Genomic DNA, 23,142 nt, shown 5'->3' with positions numbered 1-23,142 from the left:
CATCTAAGTACTATGGATCTCTGATACATCATCAAAATTATTCGTAAATAGATTTTAATTATACAATCACACAACCCATGGTAAAAATAACCAAACAAAACTCTTGTTTTAGTGCCAGTTGCACCATCCGCACTTACTATGAAACTTTCCATACAATAAAATTTAGCGAACTCTAACGATGACAGTTTGGTGCAACCGGACCTTAATCTACTATTGCTTAGTAGAAATTTTAACGATAGTAATATTTAGAAATAAATTTCCCATTATACCGAATAGAGGGCAAAACACGTATCATCACTGGTAGGATTTTCTGGTAGTAAAAAGGCATAATTTTAATTCCGACGGCAAGCGGCAGCATGTTCGTACGAAATTGAACCATAAGTACTTAAAAGAATACACGGTTCAATTTGTTTTAATGCCACACTGAGGTTGAATTTCGCCTTTGTGTATTTAATCTGTACTGCACAAAAAAAACTTCTCCATAAGGGATTCTCTACCAGTACTTTAAAACTTACCATTTGAAATTGAGTATATTAGTTTTATACTTTTTAATATGGTTGTAATTTTTTGTCAGTTGTTTCCTGTGGTAAAAGGTGAGAAAAAATCCAGGTGTTACCATTTTTATAACAAGTACCGTCAACCGGGGCGAATAGGGACGGCTGGGGTGAATAGGGACAAAACTTAATAAAATGAGATATATATACACAAATTGTATTATACCAAATCTACTATTATTTTAAATCGAAAAGAAATTTTCAGGTAAATCTCAATATAAGTTTTAGAATAAGAATAAATCTTATTCTTATTCTAATTTAAGTTTTGTCCCTATTCACCCCAGTTAACGGTACTTATTCCTATAAATACGGTTTAATTTAGATTGCGTCGGAACGCGTTGCCGCTTGAAGTCGTAGTTGGAATTACACCTTTAGTGGGATTGTAAAATATGGGCCGAGTTTGGCCAGTCGCGAGCTTTAAGCAGGGCCATGCTGTTATGTAATTAATATATTCTTATGAATTAATGTAAATTACGCGCTTATGTAGCCGTAGCTGAAGAATAAATGATATTCAAACTATTACACGTTTTATTTCTAAAACTAGCGACCCACCCCGGCTTCGCACGGGTAAACCTAAATAAATTATACACCTAAATCTTCTTCAAAAATCACTCTATTGATAGGTGAAAACCGCATGAAAATCCGTTCAGTAGTTTTTGAGTTTATCGCTAACATAGGGACAGACAGACGTAGCGGGGGACTTTGTTTTATAAGGTGTAGTGATAGTGATATTTAGTTAACGTTTCTCACTCAATAGTGTTGAGCAAAGATTACTTTTTGTAGGTACCTATAAGATTTGTAACGTCTAAGGCATATCATGGGTCGAATATTACAGCTAATGTATATAATGGTGCTGTACGGAACCGTATATTAATATATAGCGACCCCCGCCCCGGCTTCGCACGGGTTAACAAATTATACATAAACCTTCCTCTTGAATCACTCTATTTAAAAAAACCGCATCAAAATCCGTTGCGTAGTTTTAAAGATCTAAGCATACAGACAGACAGCGGAACGACTTTGTTTTATACTATAGTAGTGATGATGCACAAATGATCTATCACTACGGAGTGCATGTAGACATACAGGAAAACATGTTAACGTAGGTATCTACTTTTCTTTTATTTACATATATGGGGCATTATCTATGAAAAGGGACCTTATTGTCGATGGCGCTTACGCCGCACAGCGTCGCGCAGCATTGTATTTATATCGGAGCATCGTTAATAATGGCGTAAGCGCCATCTACAGTAAGGTCCCTTTTCATAGATAATGTCACATATGAATACACATTGTTTATCAAAATGCAACCCTATATGTAAGTAAGACAGCTTATATTTTGTTTCTTTTACACTAGCTATAATGTATGGTAATACTTAATGCATAAGACAGAGTGCACAATATGTTCAAAGTTCCGGGAGTGTCCAGGTCATAATAATAACCGCAGTCGCATAAACACGATCATAAGGAAAATAAAACAAATGCTTTGTTAGCAGACATTATTAGCTGGCGATGTTCGTCATCTTGGCTAGACCGTGAGCATTACGAGTTGTGTGTTCGGACGATGCGTATACCTGGCATGTTGACACTTGTGGCGCTGTACGCCTGGGCTACGGCTACAAGCGCCCATGGCGCCTGCATCCGGGACCAGCCAAAGATAACTATTAACGGAGCCACACGGGATCCCGATACAGGAAGATACGTGACATCGTACGGCGAAAACATCATTTTGCACTGCTTCTCCGAGGACGCAAACCTTGCAATTAAAAAAGATGGAAAACTTCAAAATATAAGAGTACTTAATAAAACTACCATTAAATTATTTGAAGGAAAGCCAGACATCGGTGTGTATAAATATAGCTGTTCGGCTAAAAATTGTGAAGATACTCTGTTCGTGACAGTCAAACCAGCCATGTTCGTAAAGTCACAATTAGTTCAACGTAAATTTGATCAAGAATATGGAGTCCTTATGAATTTTGTACAAATCGGAGGATATTATGAAGTGTTTTGTACTGGCAATAATGTTGAAGATCTTCGGATTTTGCTTAATGGTAATGATCGTATACCGCTTCAAACGGAGCTGGTCAATAGAACGACAGTCAAGTGTACTGAAAGGGCGGATAAAGAATTGGATAAAGCATATTTCTGCAAGAGTAAAATGGCAAAAACCGGTGAAGATTTGCAAGAAATGACTGTGGTCACAGCAGGATATTTCCCAGATGGCAGAGATTTCCGCTGTACCATATACGATACGCGTGTACTTGAATGTTTCTGGACTTACTACAGTAGCGGCGATATTTCTAACTTATATTACAAAGATCATGACCGTCCTGAGGACGCGATCCTTCTCTGCGCCGACCATTTTAGTAGACTGACCAGTACGTGCAGGGTGAACGAATATTTCAGTAGGCGTCGCTTATTTTATATGAACCATAACGTATCGTTTATTTTAAATACCTGTAATTTATTCGTTTGCAATAATCAAACGTTCACAATGAACACCAATACTATCACGCAACTAAGTCCCCTTAATTGTAAAGAACCACGCGGTACCATTCTTGTATGGGGAAATAACTGCGAAAAATGCGAATATAGAGCGTTATTCCGTCTTTTCGATTTTGGAGGTAGATGGCAAAAGCTGAATATGTCGTCAGTGCGCTGTGGTGACAAAAATTGCGAGTTTGAGTTGTTCCTTCCATACCCGGACATGAAATACGAAGTGATTGTTAAAGCCAAACATCAGGAAGCGTTAAGCGAGGAATTGTGGTCCCCACCTTGCACGGTTTTTGTGACCACGTCTTCCAGAGCAAAATGTGCATGTAACACTTCATCAGAACTGATCCTTACCGAAAAAGCTTCATGTGTAGCTTGTACTCTCATAGAAGATACGATTGAGAAAAGTTTGGTGTTAAAAAACAGAATTGTGAGCCTCAAAGAAAAGCTTGATAAAATTAATATGCTTTCAGTGTTGTTATCGAAGAGAAGAGAAATATCCGATAGAATAAACGACTTAGGGTAAAATGGGTTTTTGTTACTTTTTTCACGAACAATAATTGCAATTAATAAAGTACTCCTACACAATAAATAACATTTAAAAACAACAAACAACTCGATCTTGTACTAAAAACTCGATCTCCTCTTTCTTGAATTAACTGTTTGCTGTGCCCTACAGGGTGTCGTGTTGTACAATTCTATGCAATAATTACATCCGTTTTTTAATTTTCCAACAAAATAAATTACAAAATAAAACCTAAAGTTGCCTGGGGCATCGTCCCCAGGACGCTTGCCGCGTTTCCCCGCTGTATAGCCAGACTTAGCCGCTGAGCGAAATATTCGCCCGCCCGAAAGTCGCCAGACACCCAGACAAGTTTATTTGAAATTTCTTTCACAGTTTGTCTGGTGTCTGATGAAGGTTTCGACTGCAAGTGCCGCAAATATGTAATTTTGTTACTTACTTAAAAAGTGTAGAAAATTAGTAATAAAGTAGTACTTTATACCTATAGTGAATAGCATGTTTTGCTATACCCTTCCAGGGTCCATTATGCACCTAAGTAACATACTGGTATGCAAATAAATATCTCTATCTCTCTAATCTAACTACTCAATGATAGGACCCTTAAAGTCCCCCGCCTATTTTTGTAGGAAAGTCAAGACTGATGCTACCTTACCCGTTCGTGTGTGTTTAGTCGGTTTTCTGTGGTGCGTGGAGTAGTCAGAAAACTTGGATTCAAACCTCAGTCTTGTATACTTAGAACAGAAAAAAAAATCTCGAGAAAAACGCAAAAAGTTGTTTACCTAATTATTATGATTGGAGTGTTGTGGGCCTTTGAGTGCCCCGTCGATCAAGCAGTGATCTATTGTGACGGCCCTAGACTACTAATGCCCATTGAATCCAGGAAATTTCCTGATTTTTTGGGCCGTAATGCACTAGGGCCTTACCATGATAATTTATGTCCTTTGTTATGTATTTTACTTAGTTTGAAGTTAATTGATTCCATACATGAACTAATTACAGTTCCTTGACTGATATGTGCATTTTTTGCAATTCGTCAGGAAATAGTCATGTAATCTTGAAATTGTTTAAAATTTTGGCCGTGATATAATCACTAATCACAAGAGTAGCGCAATGATAACCACAATTTAATATAGAATTAGCCACCTAGCCACGTCACTCCTATCACGTCTCAAATAGGGTCTGTGTTAAGTTCGTGTTGCTTGAATATACGTCAGTCAAAACCGCTAATTAATCTAATTAAAACTTTAATCTGCCTCACTTTTGTGGTTAATCCAGGAAAATAACAGGGTAAGAACTCATATACCTACTGATCGCTGATGTCTGGCTGTTCTTAAAGTATTTACAACTTTTCTTAAGAAGGAGGTACTTAATGCAAAATTGTATTTTAATTGTGTTTTAATTTTTACACGATTTTATCACGGGCCAATGCTATGACGGCTGATCGGTGATCACGTGGTGCTTTCCATAGAAAAAGAAGCGCCGGAAGCTCCGGCCCGGCCCCGGCCCGGTTTAGCGTGAATTATCCTTTAAACAGTTTTATTTTATTCCGGTTTTAATTATGAAAGCTTACCAATTCGCGGTTATAGCCTTGTGTGTGATTTAATTACTATAGATAGATGGTCAGATCTTGTCAGTAGAAAGAGGCGGCAAATATGAAAAATGTAGGCGCGAAGGGATATTGTCCCATAGAAAATTTGATTGTCTCGCCTTTTTCTACTGACAAGATTTGCTTGACCATCTTTATTATAAATTACTATAATTATACCTACTATATTATTATACTATACCTACTGTTATAGTACCTGTAATCCTGTAAATGTTGATTTAAAGATTAGCGAGTGATATCAAGTCCTTTATTTAAGTCAGCTGCAGAGAGGTGACCCCCCACTGCAAACAAATTTCTATGCAGAGGGGACCTCTCTCTGCAGCTTACTGTAAAATAATTACAATTTGATAAAAAATGTGGATATAGTTTCGGTTTCTCCTTCCTGCTCAGTTTTATTTTTGGCTTTTTAGAGCGCTTGTTAATGTCTGTTTGTCTTATTCTCCTTGCTTTGCAATGCTTCCTTCCCATTGCCGTATGATATTGGTATATAAATAGGCAGAATAGGTATACTGAAACACAACTTGTCAATAGAAAATTTAATTTTTCCATAAAAATGCCAACTTTACGCGCTATTTTTATTAAATTTGCCGCCTTTTCCTACTGACAAAGTCGCTGTGCTAGAGTAGGTATAGTTTTTAGGATCTAGAGCGTCATTCATCCTTTGAAACATTGGGACTACCTATTCTTATACACCAGAGTACGCCCTCCAGACTGCGCGATATTATACACCAGAGTACACCCTCCAGAGTCCAGACTTCCCTTCGCGGAAGTGTGCCACTACCTTCGCGCCACTACCAAGTGGCGGAAGACCGTCTGGACGCCCTAGGTACCGCTGGAGAGACGAAGTGCAGACCTTAGCGAACTCGGCGCCGTCGACTGGACAGAAACGGCTTTGGACAGAGTAGCATGGCGGTTTTTGGTGTCGGAGGCCAAGATCCACTTCAGGTCGAAGTATTCTTATACACACTATTTTCCTGTGGTATCATCCTTCCTCAGCGCCTCCTGCGCAGCGCTCGTCCCGGCCTGGAGCGCCGCCGCCAGCCTCCCCCCCTGCTCCTTCACCGCCGCTCCCATCCCCTCGATCGCCTTCTTCTGGTCCTCTACCAGCTGGAACACAGTGTTCCGGAACTGCTGGAAACCGACGTCCTTCTTGTCTGGCGCCTTGTCGAGTTCTGAGCGGACTTTTTCCTCGGTTTCTTTTGAGGAGATCAATTTTACTGGAGAATTAAAATTAAGGTCTTTTAACATATATGTGACTCAAAAAAGGGGGTTTGCTGTATCAGGGACAGCTGCAAAGGTTTACGTTGAAACGTGGCGTGGGAAATTACTGCAAAGGCCGCTTAGGGCCAAAGGCTCGAAGCTTACGGGAGCACTTACAAGTCATAAGTGTCTTAAGTAATTGCAAAGGCCGAAGGCTGCGCTGCGTAGCGCGTCCAGGCCCCTATTTCACCACGGTGACAGGTGCGACAATTGTCGACATCACCGTTACTGACGCCCGACCGAAGGTAAGTGGTAACCGTAGCCCATGGATAGATAAGAAGCAACAATCTCACCATCCTTCATCCACTGCACGATGCCGTCGACGCTGTTCTTGCCAGTCTTCTTCATGGCCCCGTACACGGCCGCCAACTCGGCCCCCGCTGTATCAAGTGAGGAGTGTCTTTTCAAAAGGTTTATTTTTTCTGGGAATCTATTTCTAAATTGGACCTTAAGTTTTCTTGAGCAAGGTTCTCTCTAGAAGTACCGCTAAGAAAAAAATAAACCCTTTTGAAAAGACACTCCTCAAGTCATTCATATAAGTAGGTACAGTCTGTAGACTAGGATTATATAGCCGCTCGGGGCCAGCTTCAAATCTACGGACTATACAGGGTGCGTAGCCAACGTGCATTCGCTAACGCTCCGTAGCGAAGGAAACGCAACTGTCACTGTCGCGCTAGTATGGAAGAGTGATAGTGAGATGACTACGATACGCTACGGAGCGTTAACGATTGGCACGATGTCTACAGAGGTTATTTTGTTATAAACTGAAATATATGTCATACTAGCGACCCGCCCCGGCTTCGCACGGGTTAACAAATTATACACAAACATTCCTCTGGAATCACTCTATCTATTAAAAACAATCGCATCAAAATCCGTTGCGTAGTTTTAAAGATCTAAACATACGTAGGGACAGACAGCGGGAAGCGACTTTGTTTTATACTATGTAGTGAAGTGATGATACTGAAGAAAGTGACCAAAGCGCGAAAGCGTCTTACAATCTGCTGTCCATTTCTTTAGCTCTTGAAGCATTTTCTGGCTTTCTCCCTTCAGTTGGTTGAACATTTCCATTTTGGTGCGATAGATGGCGCTTTGTAAAGTTTGAATTTCGTTTAAATTGGAAATAGTAACAAGATTACGGAATAGAGTGGAGGGATGGTAGAAAAAACTTGTAAATTTAGATGTACATTATGTATGTTTAAATACAATCGTGTAGGCTTAGGTGCATGTCATTAGTAACCATGGCTTCATAGATTTAGCTTTATTCGAGTACGTACGTAATAACTATGACAATTAGATTGGAATATTGGTTCACTTCTCCCGTTTCCGCTTTAGGACCTAATTGTGAGAATGAGCAATGATTTGATTCGATTTGAGCTGTATTTTAGAGCTGAACGGAGGCCTAAACATTCTTCAGTTTCAAAGACTATATAGTCTTAGTTGTATTTATAAATTACATAAGTGCTTAGGTATATTTCTAACTCCAAAAAAATTACGTAACTAGACATTGCATTAGGAGGCAACTTAGCCGGGTTAGGACTTGATATAAAATCTGTAACCATTTTTATAGTTAGTAATAAATGGCAGTGCATTTAGAAGAATTGTATACAGTTTTGAAAGCCGGCAGTTTCAGCGACGGCGCGAAGTTTTCTGTCATACAAAAGTGGTTTAAACAATGCAACATCATAGACGGAAGATTTTTAACCGAGGAACATTTCACAAGAGCTTATTCAAGACTAGACCCTAACTTCGTTGAGCTGAGTTTGAGTGAATTCATTATTTTCATGGCGATTTTAGCTCGGGAAACTAAACAGGATATGAGGATTTTCGTGGAGAAATTTAGTGATGTTAAAGAGATGATAATTGAAGAAGTGCAAACATATATTAGGGAGAATAATATACCTTACACGTAGTTTTATGAATGAATAGTGTAAGTATATTTACGCACACTGGTACTACAGATGTAGTGCATAATTATTTTCCACGGTCTCGGTACAAAAAGTACTGAGGTTGACCGAAGTAGCATGACAAATACGAACATTTCCGAGAAAATACGATGGAAACAGGAAAACAATTATGCACTACAGCATCTGTATCTTCTGTTTTTTTTTCGGCTATTCCCACTAGTAGCGAATTTCCGTTGGCTACTGTGTTATTTTTCCATCTTTTCCATTGCCAAAATTACCAAATACTCATCGCCGCATTATTGACCGAGCGTTCGCGAAGGTCTCCGTTTCAGCTTGGGCAAGAATGCTTTAGTATGTCCGGATGTTCTCTACAGGTCGCAATTCTTAACCGATTCTCGTGAAATTTTGTTAGCAGATTAATTAAATAGTTTTTTTAGTCGATATCTTTTTTTTAATTTTCAAAATGGCGGAGCCATACATTTATTCAGTTTTAAGTTATGCTGGCGAGGTCTACAGCACCACAGCTCACAGAGCTAAGTATACAAATATTAAAATAAAAGACTTTCTCAAAAAGTATACATTTTTATTCAGTATAATAAAAAAATAGAATCCTTGCGCTAGAGTACGTTTACGAAGATATACATCCAAGGATTAGCTGGGATACATGACTACATATAATAAATACAAGCAGTACAACAACTTGAGAAAAACGCTCGATACAATATTTTCGATTCAGGTCTATAACCGCGAAAATCGAAGTTCGTCAGTTGCGGGCATTTTAGAATAGAATAGAATAGAAATAATTTTATTCGTGAGCACAAACACAAAATATAAACAGATGTAACAGAGATATAACAAGAGATATAACAGAGAATAAAAGGATAAAGTGCCACGAAATGGTCTCATCTCAGCGCGTTGCTGGCGACTTCTCTTATATAATTACGTCAATGAGAGTAAAAGAGAAAGATCCCCGCAATTTGCGAATTTCGGTTTTCGCGGTAGGCCCCCAGGTCATAAATATAAACAGACCAAGCTAAGTTGGCACTGTTGGCAGCGATTTTGATAGCCCAGACTGTACAAGTGTTATTTCAAACGTGAAACTTCTATGAAATTATGACGTTTAATAACACTTGCGCTGTCTGTGCTATCAAAATCGCTGCCAACTTAGCTTGTTCTAAATCTATACCCCTTACCCTTATTATTTATTTTTTTCCTTCATAAGATTTTATTAATCTATAATTTATTATTAGGTATAGAATCGAAGTAAAATAATGTATACATCTTAATGAGTGTACGCTCACATCGTGCAGAATATTTGACATACATTGTTGTCATCTGCAGATACAGTCAGCTACATCAACGCGGTGTATCGTGTAACTATCTAATATTACTTAAGTATCATGTTTTTGAGCAAGCATTTTTGATCTTAACACTTATAAAATCAACCTAGGTACTTTTTAGTTTTGTGTTATTCATTACCTAACACTATAGTATTTTTCAAACTCCGATGGGTAGGGTGACAAGTATCATCTCCATTTTTTTTATTATACTTAACCTAAAAACGCCAAATCTCGCAAAATTTTATTGAAATGACACCTGTCAGCGTACCCATCGAGTTTGAAAATTTCTTTAAACACAGTTCTTACATATAAATGAGTAGCATACATATATAACGAGTTTAAGGAACATATTTTAAAGAAAGATTTTTTTCAAGGAAAGGTTTTTCTGAAGTCTTTGTACTGCGTTAGTTATTTTATTGTGACTAAAGGCTTAACAAAGAGATCCCCGGTTAATTGTTATAATAAAGCCTTAAGAGCGAGTTAGCAGGTAATAGTGTTGTCTCTTTCACACACAGCGCCTGAAACATTATATATTTATTTGAAGGCAATAAAATGAGTATATAAGGTGCGAAAGAGAACGCCTATACCTCTCACTTTATATAAGACGATACAAAATTATATTAAACATTAAAAATAAACGCTCAAAAAAGATTGCCAAATAAACATATTTACAAGTCTTTGGAAAATTCATAGGATTATCTAAAATTCTTGTAAAAAATATCATATATACATACGTTGTATTAGATGTGTATAGTTTATAAGAAAACTAGCGACCCGCCCCGGCTTCGCACGGGTTAACAAATTATACATAAACCTTCCTCTTGAATCCTCCTATCCTATCCTAATATTCCTTCCTATCTATTTAAAAAAAACCGCATCAATCCGTTGCGTAGTTTTAAAGATCTAAGCATACATAGGGACAGACAGACAGCGGGAAGCGACTTTGTTTTATACTATGTAGTGATGTGGTTTTCCATCAGACAAGGGTCCTTATGCACATAGGGACCGTTTAATGAAAGACACTTTAATGAGATTTAAGGGTAATTTAGGTTATTGTTATTTTAGTTAAGTTTAGTTTTAAGTTTTGTTATTATATCATTTTAACTGGTTAAAAACCAGTGTCTGAGTAAATGATTTTGTAATTTAAAGTTTTAAGATTTAAAGAATTTTTACATGGATAGCTACTTTTATTCAAGAATTGTAGTTAAGAGTTTTCATATAAGGAAATCGGGCCCGTATTTTCTTTAATAGTAAAAACTATTTTCAGATATTTTAGAAACTAATATAAATACTATAAAGGATAATGGAAGAATTCAAACACTCCACGAGCTTATTTTCGAAAATACTGACAACAAATAGCTTCATCGCGGTTAACAACATTTTTTCATAAAATTTCTACACCATATAATATTGACCACTGATTATTAAACTCCATCGTACAAATATAAAAAGCTAAGGCCCGCTTGCACCATCCCACTAACCCGGGGTTAAGCGGTTAAACCGTTAACCTAGTGTCAAATTGTACTGGTAACCATGGTAACTCCAGGTTTAACCCGGGGTTACCGGGTTAGTAAATGGTGCAAGTCGGCCTAAGCAATGTAAAAATAAAAATACATTTCTTTTAAATTTTTTTGCAACTTGTATGCGCGAAAGCCCCTTTTTAAGTCCAATGAGTTCAGCTAGCAGTTTCTGAAAAATCCTGGGTTTTTTAGATCATAACTAGCGACGCGCCCCGGCTTCGCACGGGTTAACAAATTATACGTAAACCTTCCTCTATCTATTAAAAAAACCGCATCAGAATTCGTTGCGTAGTTTTAAAGATCTAAGCATACATACAGACAGACAGCGGGAAGCGACTTTGTTTTATACTATGTAGTGATAGGGTTGCCAAAAATATGATTAGCATTTTCGAGGCCCTTTGTACGATTGATTTCTTAAAAATCATAAAATATATTAAATATGTATTTGTACATACAATACTCAGGTAATATAGGTAACAAACATGTCTTCACATCTTTTATACAAATATACATTAAATCAACCGAGGTAAATGCGTCACTTGAGGTAAATGCGTCTTTTAAAGATATCTTCGAAACGCAACATATTATAACTATTATAGCCGTCTGCATTAAAAGTTCAGTGACCACACTTCAAACAGAGAGGGTTGCAATAGTTCCAAAATGTTCCGTTTAGAAGAAATCTGGGTATAATACCTGGGTATAATAATAGACAACCAGTTAAGGTTTGAAAAACACATAGCAGAGCTAGCCAAATCATGTTTCTATAGATTGAAAGTATTGTATCAAGTAAGAAACCTTCTAGATGAAACAGTTCGCTTGACATTATGCGAATCGCTCATATTGTCTAAGTTAAACTACGGCGATCTGGTGTACGGGCCTCGTCTGCAACAAAAAACTCGTCGATTAATACAACGAGTTCAAAACGCGTGTTATCGATATTGCTACAAAGTTCCTCCAAGGAGCCATATCACACCGTTTTTGAACAAATCTTCGACTCTGAATGGCATCACGTAGACATTTACATCTTGCTTGTCTTCTCTTTGGCGTTATAAATTGCAAATTACCCGAATATCTTTATTCTAAAATAAATATTTCTTCTTTTCACAATCGACACGCCACAAGATCTACTCGACGTTGCATTTTAGAAGTACACCCTCATAGGACGATTGCCTTTACCGGTTGTTTCCGTTATCTCGCGACCAAATGCTGGAATGATATCCCTCCGCCTTTAAGACAGCTTAAATCCAAAAAAACATTTAAAAATCACTTTAAAAAAATTCTTCTTGAAAAACAAACCGCTGGGATTCCATTCGGCTATTTGGTTGCAGATTTTAGGATATAACATGGTGGGGCTGGTGTCACACAACTAGGAGGCTTACACACAGTACACACGGGTCAATTTTTACCAATTTTTACCTATTATCTAAGTATTTTATCAAAAATTATCACACGACATGCACAAATACTCACACTTACACAGTACGATTGTTTCCGACGTACGTAAATACTTCTTCGTAAATATATTCTTTGTTGTGACCTGGGTCCCGGCAGAAAATCAGTGCTTTGCTCGAAAGAGCGAAGCGTATCACTGAGCCGTGACCCTTTTGTCCTGCTGCAACGCACACAGTTTGTACCTACCTACCTACTTTTATTAAATTTTACTTTTGTACCTACTCATTTCTATGTTATTTTCTTTGTTAGTGTAATAATTATTATTTTTTTTTTCCTTTTCTTCTGTTATGATGATTGTGTGTAAATTTATATTGTGTGTCATTGCAGCTGTCAAATAAATGATTTATCTATCTATCTATCAAATCTTTAAAAGACGCATTTACCTCAAGTGACGCATTTACCTCGGTTGACCTTACTGAAAAACATCTCAGTCCCGATTTCAGTCTAGATAGATATCTAGTGTGAAACGCTCAGTCGTTGATACTGGACTGGTCCTTGGTCGGTCGTTTCGGTATGAAAGAGACGGTCATCAGGTCGTCTTCTTCTTGCAATAGACAGCCGTCACTTATTTTGTGTCTGTTGAACAATCTGGAACACGAAATGTAAAATTAATTAAAGTATACAGGGTGGCATGTGACAGGAGCTAGTTAAACGGGAGACGGGAGTTATTTTTGTAATGTTTACGATATTTTCAAGGCCGGATCACCAGAGTTATCATCAAAAGGTTTAGACATTTCGTAAAAAATGTTGGCAAAAAAATTAAGGCTGATATGGAGCAGGGATGTTGCGGATGCAGATTTTTTGACATCCGCGGATGCGGATGCGGATGCGGATATTTAAAGGCTCACATCCGCGGATGCGGATGCGGATGCGGATGTCAAGATTAGGTACTTAGAAAACGTCAAATATTACATTTTTAGTATAAATAATAATAATAATAATTTATAATAATAGATCGATCGCAGCGCCGGGCCGTGCTCGTTGACATCACCATCCCCCATGATGAGAATCTCGTGAAAGCCGAGAAGGACAAGTCTAGTAAGTACCTAGACTTGGCTCACGAGATAACCGCCATGTGGGATGTTGATTCGACGATCATTGTCCCGATAGTTGTTTCAGCGAACGGTCTAATAGCGAAGAGTCTCGACCAACATCTTGAGAGACTCTCGCTAGGTGGTTGGGTCAAGGGTCAGATGCAGAAGGCGGTGATCTTGGACACGGCGCGGATAGTCCGCCGGTTCCTCTCTCTGCAGCCCTGACTACCGGCAGCTTGGGCCTTGCCTCGCTGCTGGCGGCACCCTAGGTTAGGTTTTTTATAATATGTTTATACGTATTTTGTATTGTTTTTGTAAGTGTTTTTGTATTTTATTTTTATATCCATATTATAAAATAACCTAGCCTAAGAGTTCAAATAAATAAAGAGAATAATAATAATTTGAGCCTATATACGTCCCACTGCTGGGCACAGGCCTCCTCTCATGCGCGAGAGGGCTTGGGCTATACCAACCCACCCCACGCTAGCCCAATGCGGATTGGGGACTTTACATACACCTTTGAATTTCTTCGCAGATGTATGCAGGTTTCCTCACGATGTTTTCCTTCACCGACAAGCTAGTGGTAAATATCAAATGATATTTCGTACATAAGTTCCGAAAAACTCATTGGTACGAGCCAGGATTTGAACCCGCGACCTCCGGATTGAAAGTCGGACGTCATATCCACTCGGCCACCACTGCTTTGCTGCTTATTTTTAGTATATTTTTATTAAAAAAAAACGAAACTTTTAGTATTTGAGCAAGAATATATGTGCGTTATATTTAATAAACAGTAACTTCGCCGACTTTTCTGGATCTAGACGATTTCGTTATAGTTAATGACGAAATTACCTAGCACTTACGCCGCCGCTAAGACGTTCCTGTACCGACTTGTTCGACATCCGCATCCGCATAAGCTCCGCATCGATTTTATGCGGATGCGGATGCGGATGCGGATGTTGAAAATAATGCGGAAGTTCCGCGGTTGCGGATGCGGATGCGGATGTTCGCAACATCCCTGATATGGAGTAAACCGTCTATCAGGTAAGACCGTCTACAAGTTCGTCCGTCGCTTCGAATTCTTGCGTTTGTATACATACTAACATGCACCACTTACAGAAGGTCGGTAGTACAGATTCTGTTTTTCCTTTCTGACTGTGTCTGAGCGAAGTATGTATACAAATACGACGTTCTTACTCTATGACGGTCCTTGTTAACATTTTTTTTAAATATATTTTTATAAAGTGACTACTGTTTGATGATATTTTTTGTTGTTTGGTTAAAACATTAAAATGCCGAGACACTTCGTCAAAAATGTGTCCATACTGACCCTTTGTCATTTCAATTTCGAATTTAATAGTATCTTCACATTACAATATCTTAGTTTCTTTGTGATAAAACATTTCAATCGTGCTCATTGAAATGTTTTATCACAAAAAAACTAAGATATCACAGTAGTTTATTTAATTTCGTATAGATATTCAAGTATTTGAGGCAGTATTAATATAAAAAAAAACATGTTTTTTTCTAGTACACGAAGCATTTCTTAAAATATCACTTCACTGAAGTAACACACAAAAAAAATCTTTAAAAAAACAAACAGACAAACAATGCAAAGTGTAAAAGCGTACGTTTAGTCCATGACACCCCCCTCGCGTGCATAAGCTACGGTAACCGCTTACCATCAGGCGAACCTTATGCTTGTTGACCACCAACGAGATAATAAAAAATATTTCCATACCCGTATGCGAGTATGCGAGTATGTTGCGAAACACCCCCAATAGAGAGTAAAAAAATGGTAGTTACGAAATTTAGCAAGTAAGTAGTAAAGTTCGCAATTTTACCCCCAATCGAGGGGTTGATTATGAAATTGAACTTCTGTACCAATTTTCAAACTACTCACACCCAGCAGGAGGCGAAAATTTATAAAATAGAGGCAAAAAAGGGGGGGGGGTTTAGAATAAACAAGATATACCTATATTTGTATATATACTATGAAACTATCGGTTAGTGAATGAATAAACGCATCTTTTTCAAGCAAAACTTCAAACAACACAAAAACGAATCATTGGCCTTCACCAAAAATATAAAACTGACAAAACACATTCGTGACGTTCCGCGGGAAAAGGTATCTTATTGCGGCTGGCGCTTACGTCGCATAACACCACAATATGGTGTCCCTTTGTTTCCCATAAAGTTTTAAGTCATAATGTATTGTTTGTTATATTATCATTAGTCATAAAACTGAAACCGTTAAGTTTTCAGGATTTTTGTAAGGTTATCCTATAGATGGTTCAGGTTAGGTTTGTTTTATGGCAACCCTGAAAAGTGACGCGTTTCTGAACTAAATGAATTATGAGTAACGAAAATGCGGGCAAACAATACATTATCATAATGTCATTATGGCTTAAAACTATTTGGGAAACAATAGAGACCCACCACAATATTATGGGAGTGGCGTTAGTAGCGTAAGCGCCAACCGCCATATGGTACCTTTACACATGGGACGACACATTTTTAAATCCTTGAAATACCTTCACCACAAAAAAACCCAAAAAAAAAACACGAAAAATCGCAAAAAAAACTACACACCAATAACTACACCTTTATAAGGGACTTCCAGTCGCCGTTTTTGCTAGAGTGAGAGAGATAAACTAGCATTAGTATAAGTGCGAGTGAGAAGCGTATATACAGGGTGTTGCCTGTGAAATCTAAAGCTATATTAGGTTTCAGACTTAAATACAAAATGGACGAATGCGCGAAATTATATTTCTAAGGTATTATTTATATATCTAAATAAATTACAGTTATTTTTTCTACATGACTTCTTTAATTGTGTCGTTTTCAATCAAAAAGGTACTTGTTGTCGGTCGTCAATAAGGAGCTATTTCAATAAAGCTTCAATTTGAAATAAACCTTATCGACAACCGACAATGTGGTACCTTTTAGTTGAGAACGTCACAATTGATCTACAAACATATCTAAAGATCTTGTTATGATTTTTAAATAATATTACAAATTAGTACCAAAATAGCCATGCAATTAACTAGGTTACTTGAATTAATCTAAACAAATACACATATATGTGAAATTATAAAAATAATAAATGCGATTTAATATTTAGATTCTCTTAAGATATTTTAAGGTCCCTTTTGCAAAAAAGCCATTTCGTAAAATGTTTCGTCTCCGAAATACCTGTAGAGAAGTAAGAGTGACATTTGGTAAAGTAACAAAGTAGCAAAATGCTATTTTACTCACTGAGTGAGACAAAATGACATTCAAGTGACCTTTACATTCGAATGTCATTTCAACATGCGGGGCCTAATACAAGTTCGAAATACTGGGATTCTGTAAGCTCTGTCCTTTTCACGTCATTAGCAAAAATAAAGAGACAAAACATTCAAACGACAATTTGAAAATGAAAGTCCTCCAGCCTTATGGACTCGGGAGTACAGAGCTGTTCTATGATTGAATGAGTGAGTGAGTGAATGAATGAACTTACTTGGCGATGGGCGAGTTCCCCCGGTCCCCGACGTCGATCCTCTCGTCCAGGCCCCTGTGCACCGACACACTGTCCAAGTCCTCTATGATTGAATGAGTGAGTGAGTGAATGAATGAACTTACTTGGCGATGGGCGAGTTCCCCCGGTCCCCGACGTCGATCCTCTCGTCCAGGCCCCTGTGCACAGACACATTGTCCAAGTCCTCTATGATTGAATGAGTGAGTGAGTGAATGAATGAACTTACTTGGCGATGGGCGAGTTCCCCCGGTCCCCGACGTCGATCCTCTCGTCCAGGCCCCTGTGCACCGACACATTGTCCAAGTCCTCTATGATTGAATGAGTGAGTGAGTGAATGAATGAACTTACTTGGCGATGGGCGAGTTCCCCCGGTCCCCGACGTCGATCCTCTCGTCCAGGCCCCTGTGCACAGACACATTGTCCAAGTCCTCTATGATTGAATGAGTGAGTGAGTGAATGAATGAACTTACTTGGCGATGGGCGAGTTCCCCCGGTCCCCGACGTCGATTTTCTCGTCCAGGCCCCTGTGCACCGACACATTGTCCAAGTCCTCTATGATTGAATGAGTGAGTGAGTGAATGAATGAACTTACTTGGCGATGGGCGAGTTCCCCCGGTCCCCGACGTCGATCCTCTCGTCCAGGCCCCTGTGCACCGACACACTGTCCAAGTCCTCTATGATTGAATGAGTGAGTGAGTGAATGAATGAACTTACTTGGCGATGGGCGAGTTCCCCCGGTCCCCGACGTCGATCCTCTCGTCCAGGCCCCTGTGCACAGACACATTGTCCAAGTCCTCTATGATTGAATGAGTGAGTGAGTGAATGAATGAACTTACTTGGCGATGGGCGAGTTCCCCCGGTCCCCGACGTCGATCCTCTCGTCCAGGCCCCTGTGCACCGACACATTGTCCAAGTCCTCTATGATTGAATGAGTGAGTGAGTGAATGAATGAACTTACTTGGCGATGGGCGAGTTCCCCCGGTCCCCGACGTCGATCCTCTCGTCCAGGCCCCTGTGCACCGACACACTGTCCAAGTCCTCTATGATTGAATGAGTGAGTGAGTGAATGAATGAACTTACTTGGCGATGGGCGAGTTCCCCCGGTCCCCGACGTCGATCCTCTCGTCCAGGCCCCTGTGCACAGACACATTGTCCAAGTCCTCTATGATTGAATGAGTGAGTGAGTGAATGAATGAACTTACTTGGCGATGGGCGAGTTCCCCCGGTCCCCGACGTCGATCCTCTCGTCCAGGCCCCTGTGCACCGACACATTGTCCAAGTCCTCTATGATTGAATGAGTGAGTGAGTGAATGAATGAACTTACTTGGCGATGGGCGAGTTCCCCCGGTCCCCGACGTCGATCCTCTCGTCCAGGCCCCTGTGCACCGACACACTGTCCAAGTCCTCTATGATTGAATGAGTGAATGAATGAATGAATGAACTTACTTGGCGATGGGCGAGTTCCCCCGGTCCCCGACGTCGATCCTCTCGTCCAGGCCCCTGTGTACAGACACATTGTCCAAGTCCTCCAGCCTTATGGACTGTAAGTACTCGGGGGTACAGAGATCTTCTTTGGTCGGTTTCCTGAATCTGTAATTTAAGAAAAAAAACATTGTTAAAGATAGCATTGCATTGCTAGTTTTAAGGTATTTATGTATGGGCCACTAGTTGCCTGAAATAAAGATTCATTCATTCATTCAAAAGTCGGACGAAGTCCGCCGACATTCAGGCGCGCGAAGCGCACTCTTACATAGGCGCCCTTTACATTCAAGCGCGCAATCTTAGATACAGGGCGCCGATTACACTGTAAGCCGTGCACGCTCTGATCACAGAATAAGTACATAATAGTATTATCATACAGATCGGCCACGCACCGCCCCGCCCCGACTCGCATTACCTCGCCCCGTGCTCGCCCCGCGACATGAATCTGACGGCCTTCTGGCGTCCTCTCATTAAAGCGACTTACCCACACATACACAATGACGCGTGTACAGACGTGCCGCGCACACATATAAACGCAAATGATTTTTGATGTATGGCGTGTCCGCCCTCTGCTCTAATTTAAAGGGCGTCTGCGGTGCGCTCCACATTGTAAGGTCGCGCGATGCGCGCTCTTACAAACAGGGCGCCTGCGGTGCCCTTTGTTGGAACTAACAATAACGACAATGATATTATATAACCAATATGATATTATAAATCATTGAATAACAACAGTGATGTTGGTGTGTGTCCAATATACCTACATAGAGTTTGTATATGTACCAACATAAACTCTGGCTTATATATTGGATATTTGAAGTAGATAAGTGCACGGAGCTCAGCGCCATGTGTGTGTGTGTGTGTGTGTGTGTGTGTGTGTGTGTGTGTGTGTGTGTGTGTGTGTGTGTGTGTGTGTGTTGAAGTTGATAAGTGTATGGAATGTACTCACGTCTTGAGCAGCAGGCTGGAGCACACGACGGACACGGAGCTCATCGCCATGGCCGCCGACGCCATCCACGGTTGTGTGTGTGTGTGTGTGTGTGTGTGTGTGTGTGTGTGTGTGTGTGTGTGCGTGTGTGTGTGTGTGATGTGGGCATCGCGATCGCGAGCGGGACCGACGTGGCCGTCGAGGCGGCCGACCTGGTGCTGATGAGGGTCAGTATTGACGGCTAGTGTGTGTGTGTGTGTGTGTGTGTGTGTGTATGCATGTGTGTGTGTGTGTGTGTGTGTGTGTAAGTTGATAAGTGTATGGAATGTACTCACGTCTTGAGCAGCAGGCTGGAGCACACCACGGACACGGAGCTCATCGCCATGGCTGCTGACGCCATCCACGGTTGCAGCTGCGATTAAATTACTCTTTAATAAAAAAATCCCCCTATATAGGGTTAATGTGATCAAATAAATTAACTACCTAATTAATTAATTATTATTACTGTTATGGTTCCCATTACTGGGTCATTTTCTGTTCATGTGTAAAGTTTATTACAATAAACAAAATTGTGGTGCGAAACTAGACGAACTAATTTCCATCGGCGCTCGTAGGTACATAAGTTGTGAAAATTTATTTATTTAATCTTTATTGCACATAAGAAAGCACACTGTACAAATGTCGAACTTAATGCCATAAGGCATTCTCTACCAGTCAACCTTTAGGAAAAGCAGATGAGTTGTAGGCGGTGCAAAAATATGTGGTTTGGATGACAATTAGGTAACTGTACGAACACAATACAATCATAAGAAATACTTACTTGCAGGCCGAAGACAGCCAGGGCGCCGCTAGCCAACGGTATGCCGAGCAGGTTGTACACGGACGCGAACAGGAAGTTGAGACGCACGCGCCGCACGCACGCGCGCGAGAGCAGGAGGCACGCGTATACGAAAGAGAGGGATACAGCTATATACAGCGGCCGTATGTAGGACAGGGACGGATATAACTCACTTGCAGGCCGAAGACAGCCAGGGCCCCGCTAGCCAACGGTATGCCGAGCAGGTTGTACACGGACGCGAACAGGAAGTTGAGACGCACGCGCCGCACGCACGCGCGCGAGAGCAGGAGGCACGCGTACACGTCCAGCAGGTCGTTCTGTGAAAAAAATAGTAGTAAGAATTTTAATATTAAAGGAAAAAGTTCAAAATTTTTAATTTATATAAACGACCTCCCAAAAATAATAAATCAAAATTGCGTACTATTCGCTGACGATATTTCCGTGCTCACATCATGCCTAAATGACCAAAATCTTAACGAAAATCTAAAAAACATATTGACAAATATAACTCACTGGATGAACGATCATAACTTAGAAATAAATTTTTCAAAGACTAAGTTAATGCAATTTAGGCCCTACCAAAAAACCCCGTTACAAATAGACTTCTCATACAATAACATAAAACTAGAATGCGTTGATAGCTTTACACTTCTTGGCTTGGATATCGACTCCAATATAAATTGGAAAGCGCACGTAAAAAAGATTGCAAATAAAATGTCTAAATTCACCTATGCATTAAGAGAACTAAAAAAAACCACTGACCTAAAATCTGCCCTTGCAGCTTACTACGCGTACGCCTATTCATGGTTAAAATATTCTATCATCCTATGGGGGAATAGCACAGATGCAAACGAGTTGTTTATTCTCCAAAAAACATGCGTAAGAATATTAGCAAATATCTATTGCCCTGACAGTTGCCAACCCTACTTCATAAAATTTAAACTCTTAACCTTAACTTCAATTTATATCTTTGAAATTTGCAAATTTGTACGTAAATACCCCGCTCTATTTAAAAAAATTGCTGACCAACCTAGACGATACGAATCGAGATATAAAAATAACCTTATACAGACAACAAACTCAAATCTGAAACTACATAGCACAAGCCCACAAAATATGGCCATAAAAATTTATAACAATTTACCTAACGAAATAAAAGACATCGAATTGGAAAAAATATTTAATAAAACTTTAAAACAATACTTAATCAAAAAATGTCATTACAGCTTACAGGAGTATTTTAATGAAAATGAGTAAACAGCAAATAAATATTAGGTACGCTGGTCTAACTTCTAGATACCTACTTGCGAGTAAATATAGCTGATCCATTTTACATAATCGTACTTGTGTGTACCACGGTCTCGGTGCGAAAGAAAAATTTACATACCTACTTATTTGTATAATTCTAGAATATTTACTATTCAACCACCCTGCAATTGATGAAATTATGCTCGAAACGACTAGTATTGTTTACATATCTACCTGATTGCTGCGCCCAACAGGGTTTCATGTGTCATTTGTGTACCTACCTATACTCTTAAGTACTTGGAAAACCTGTAATGTACATGTGAATTGCAATAAATAAATACAATACAATACAATACAAAGGGAAAATTTCATCAATTCCGGCAAGACTCGAACTCACGACGCGATGGCGACGCCCACGTCACACACACACACACACACACACACACACACACACACACACACACACACACACACACACACACACTAGCCGTCAATACTGACCCTCATCAGCACCAGGTCCGCCGCCTCCACGGCCACGTCGGTGCCGCTCGCGATGCCCACATCACACACACACACACACACACACACACACACACGTGTGTCAGTATAGACGGCTAGTGTGTGTGTGTGTGTGTACACACACACACACTAGCCGTCTATACTGACCCTCATCAGCACCAGGTCCGCCGCCTCCACGGCCACGTCGGTGCCGCTCGCGATGCCCACATCACACACACACACACACACACACACACACACACACACACACACACACACACACTAGCCGTCTATACTGACCCTCATCAGCACCAGGTCGGCCGCCTCCACGGCCACGTCGGTGCCGCTCGCGATGCCCACATCACACACACACACACACACACACACACACACACACTAGCCGTCTATACTGACCCTCATCAGCACCAGGTCGGCCGCCTCCACGGCCACGTCGGTCCCGCTCGCGATGCCCACATCACACACACACACACACACACACACACACACACACACACACACACACACACACACACACACACTAGCCGTCAATACTGACCCTCATCAGCACCAGGTCCGCCGCCTCCACGGCCACGTCGGTGCCGCTCGCGATGCCCACATCACACACACACACACACACACACACACACACACACACTAGCCGTCAATACTGACCCTCATCAGCACCAGGTCCGCCGCCTCCACGGCCACGTCGGTGCCGCTCGCGATGCCCACATCACACACACACACACACACACACACACACTAGCCGTCAATACTGACCCTCATCAGCACCAGGTCCGCCGCCTCCACGGCCACGTCGGTCCCGCTCGCGATGCCCACATCACACACACACACACACACACACACACACACACTAGCCGTCAATACTGACCCTCATCAGCACCAGGTCCGCCGCCTCCACGGCCACGTCGGTGCCGCTCG

At 40.4% G+C, this 23,142-nt stretch overlaps 2 protein-coding genes across 2 annotated transcripts in view; both read right to left on the bottom strand.

The window, feature by feature from the left end:
• Nucleotides 1-6,142: 6,142 nt before the first annotated feature.
• On the bottom strand, nt 6,143-7,545 carry LOC134660400 (uncharacterized). Its single transcript, XM_063516137.1, has 3 exons — nt 7,435-7,545; nt 6,730-6,816; nt 6,143-6,393 (listed from the first exon to the last, which is right to left on the bottom strand). The coding sequence occupies exons 1-3, from the start codon at nt 7,505-7,507 to the stop codon at nt 6,143-6,145; spliced, it is 411 nt and encodes a 136-aa protein (XP_063372207.1). The 5' UTR covers nt 7,508-7,545.
• Nucleotides 7,546-13,073: 5,528 nt separating this feature from the next.
• Nucleotides 13,074-23,142, bottom strand: part of LOC134660503 (copper-transporting ATPase 1) — a 64,865-nt gene continuing 54,796 nt past the window's right edge. Inside the window, exons 26-29 of the mRNA XM_063516274.1 lie at nt 20,628-20,771; nt 19,952-20,028; nt 18,656-18,799; nt 13,074-13,243 (exon numbers count right to left, since the gene is read on the bottom strand). Coding sequence (XP_063372344.1) covers nt 13,126-13,243; nt 18,656-18,799; nt 19,952-20,028; nt 20,628-20,771 — 483 coding nt within the window. The 3' untranslated portion in view covers nt 13,074-13,125. The remainder of the gene's footprint in view (nt 13,244-18,655; nt 18,800-19,951; nt 20,029-20,627; nt 20,772-23,142) is intronic.

This window comes from Cydia amplana, chromosome 27 (genome assembly GCF_948474715.1).
Source record: "Cydia amplana chromosome 27, ilCydAmpl1.1, whole genome shotgun sequence".
Taxonomy (NCBI): domain Eukaryota; kingdom Metazoa; phylum Arthropoda; class Insecta; order Lepidoptera; family Tortricidae; genus Cydia; species Cydia amplana.
This window is presented reverse-complemented; position numbering and strand designations above follow the sequence as displayed.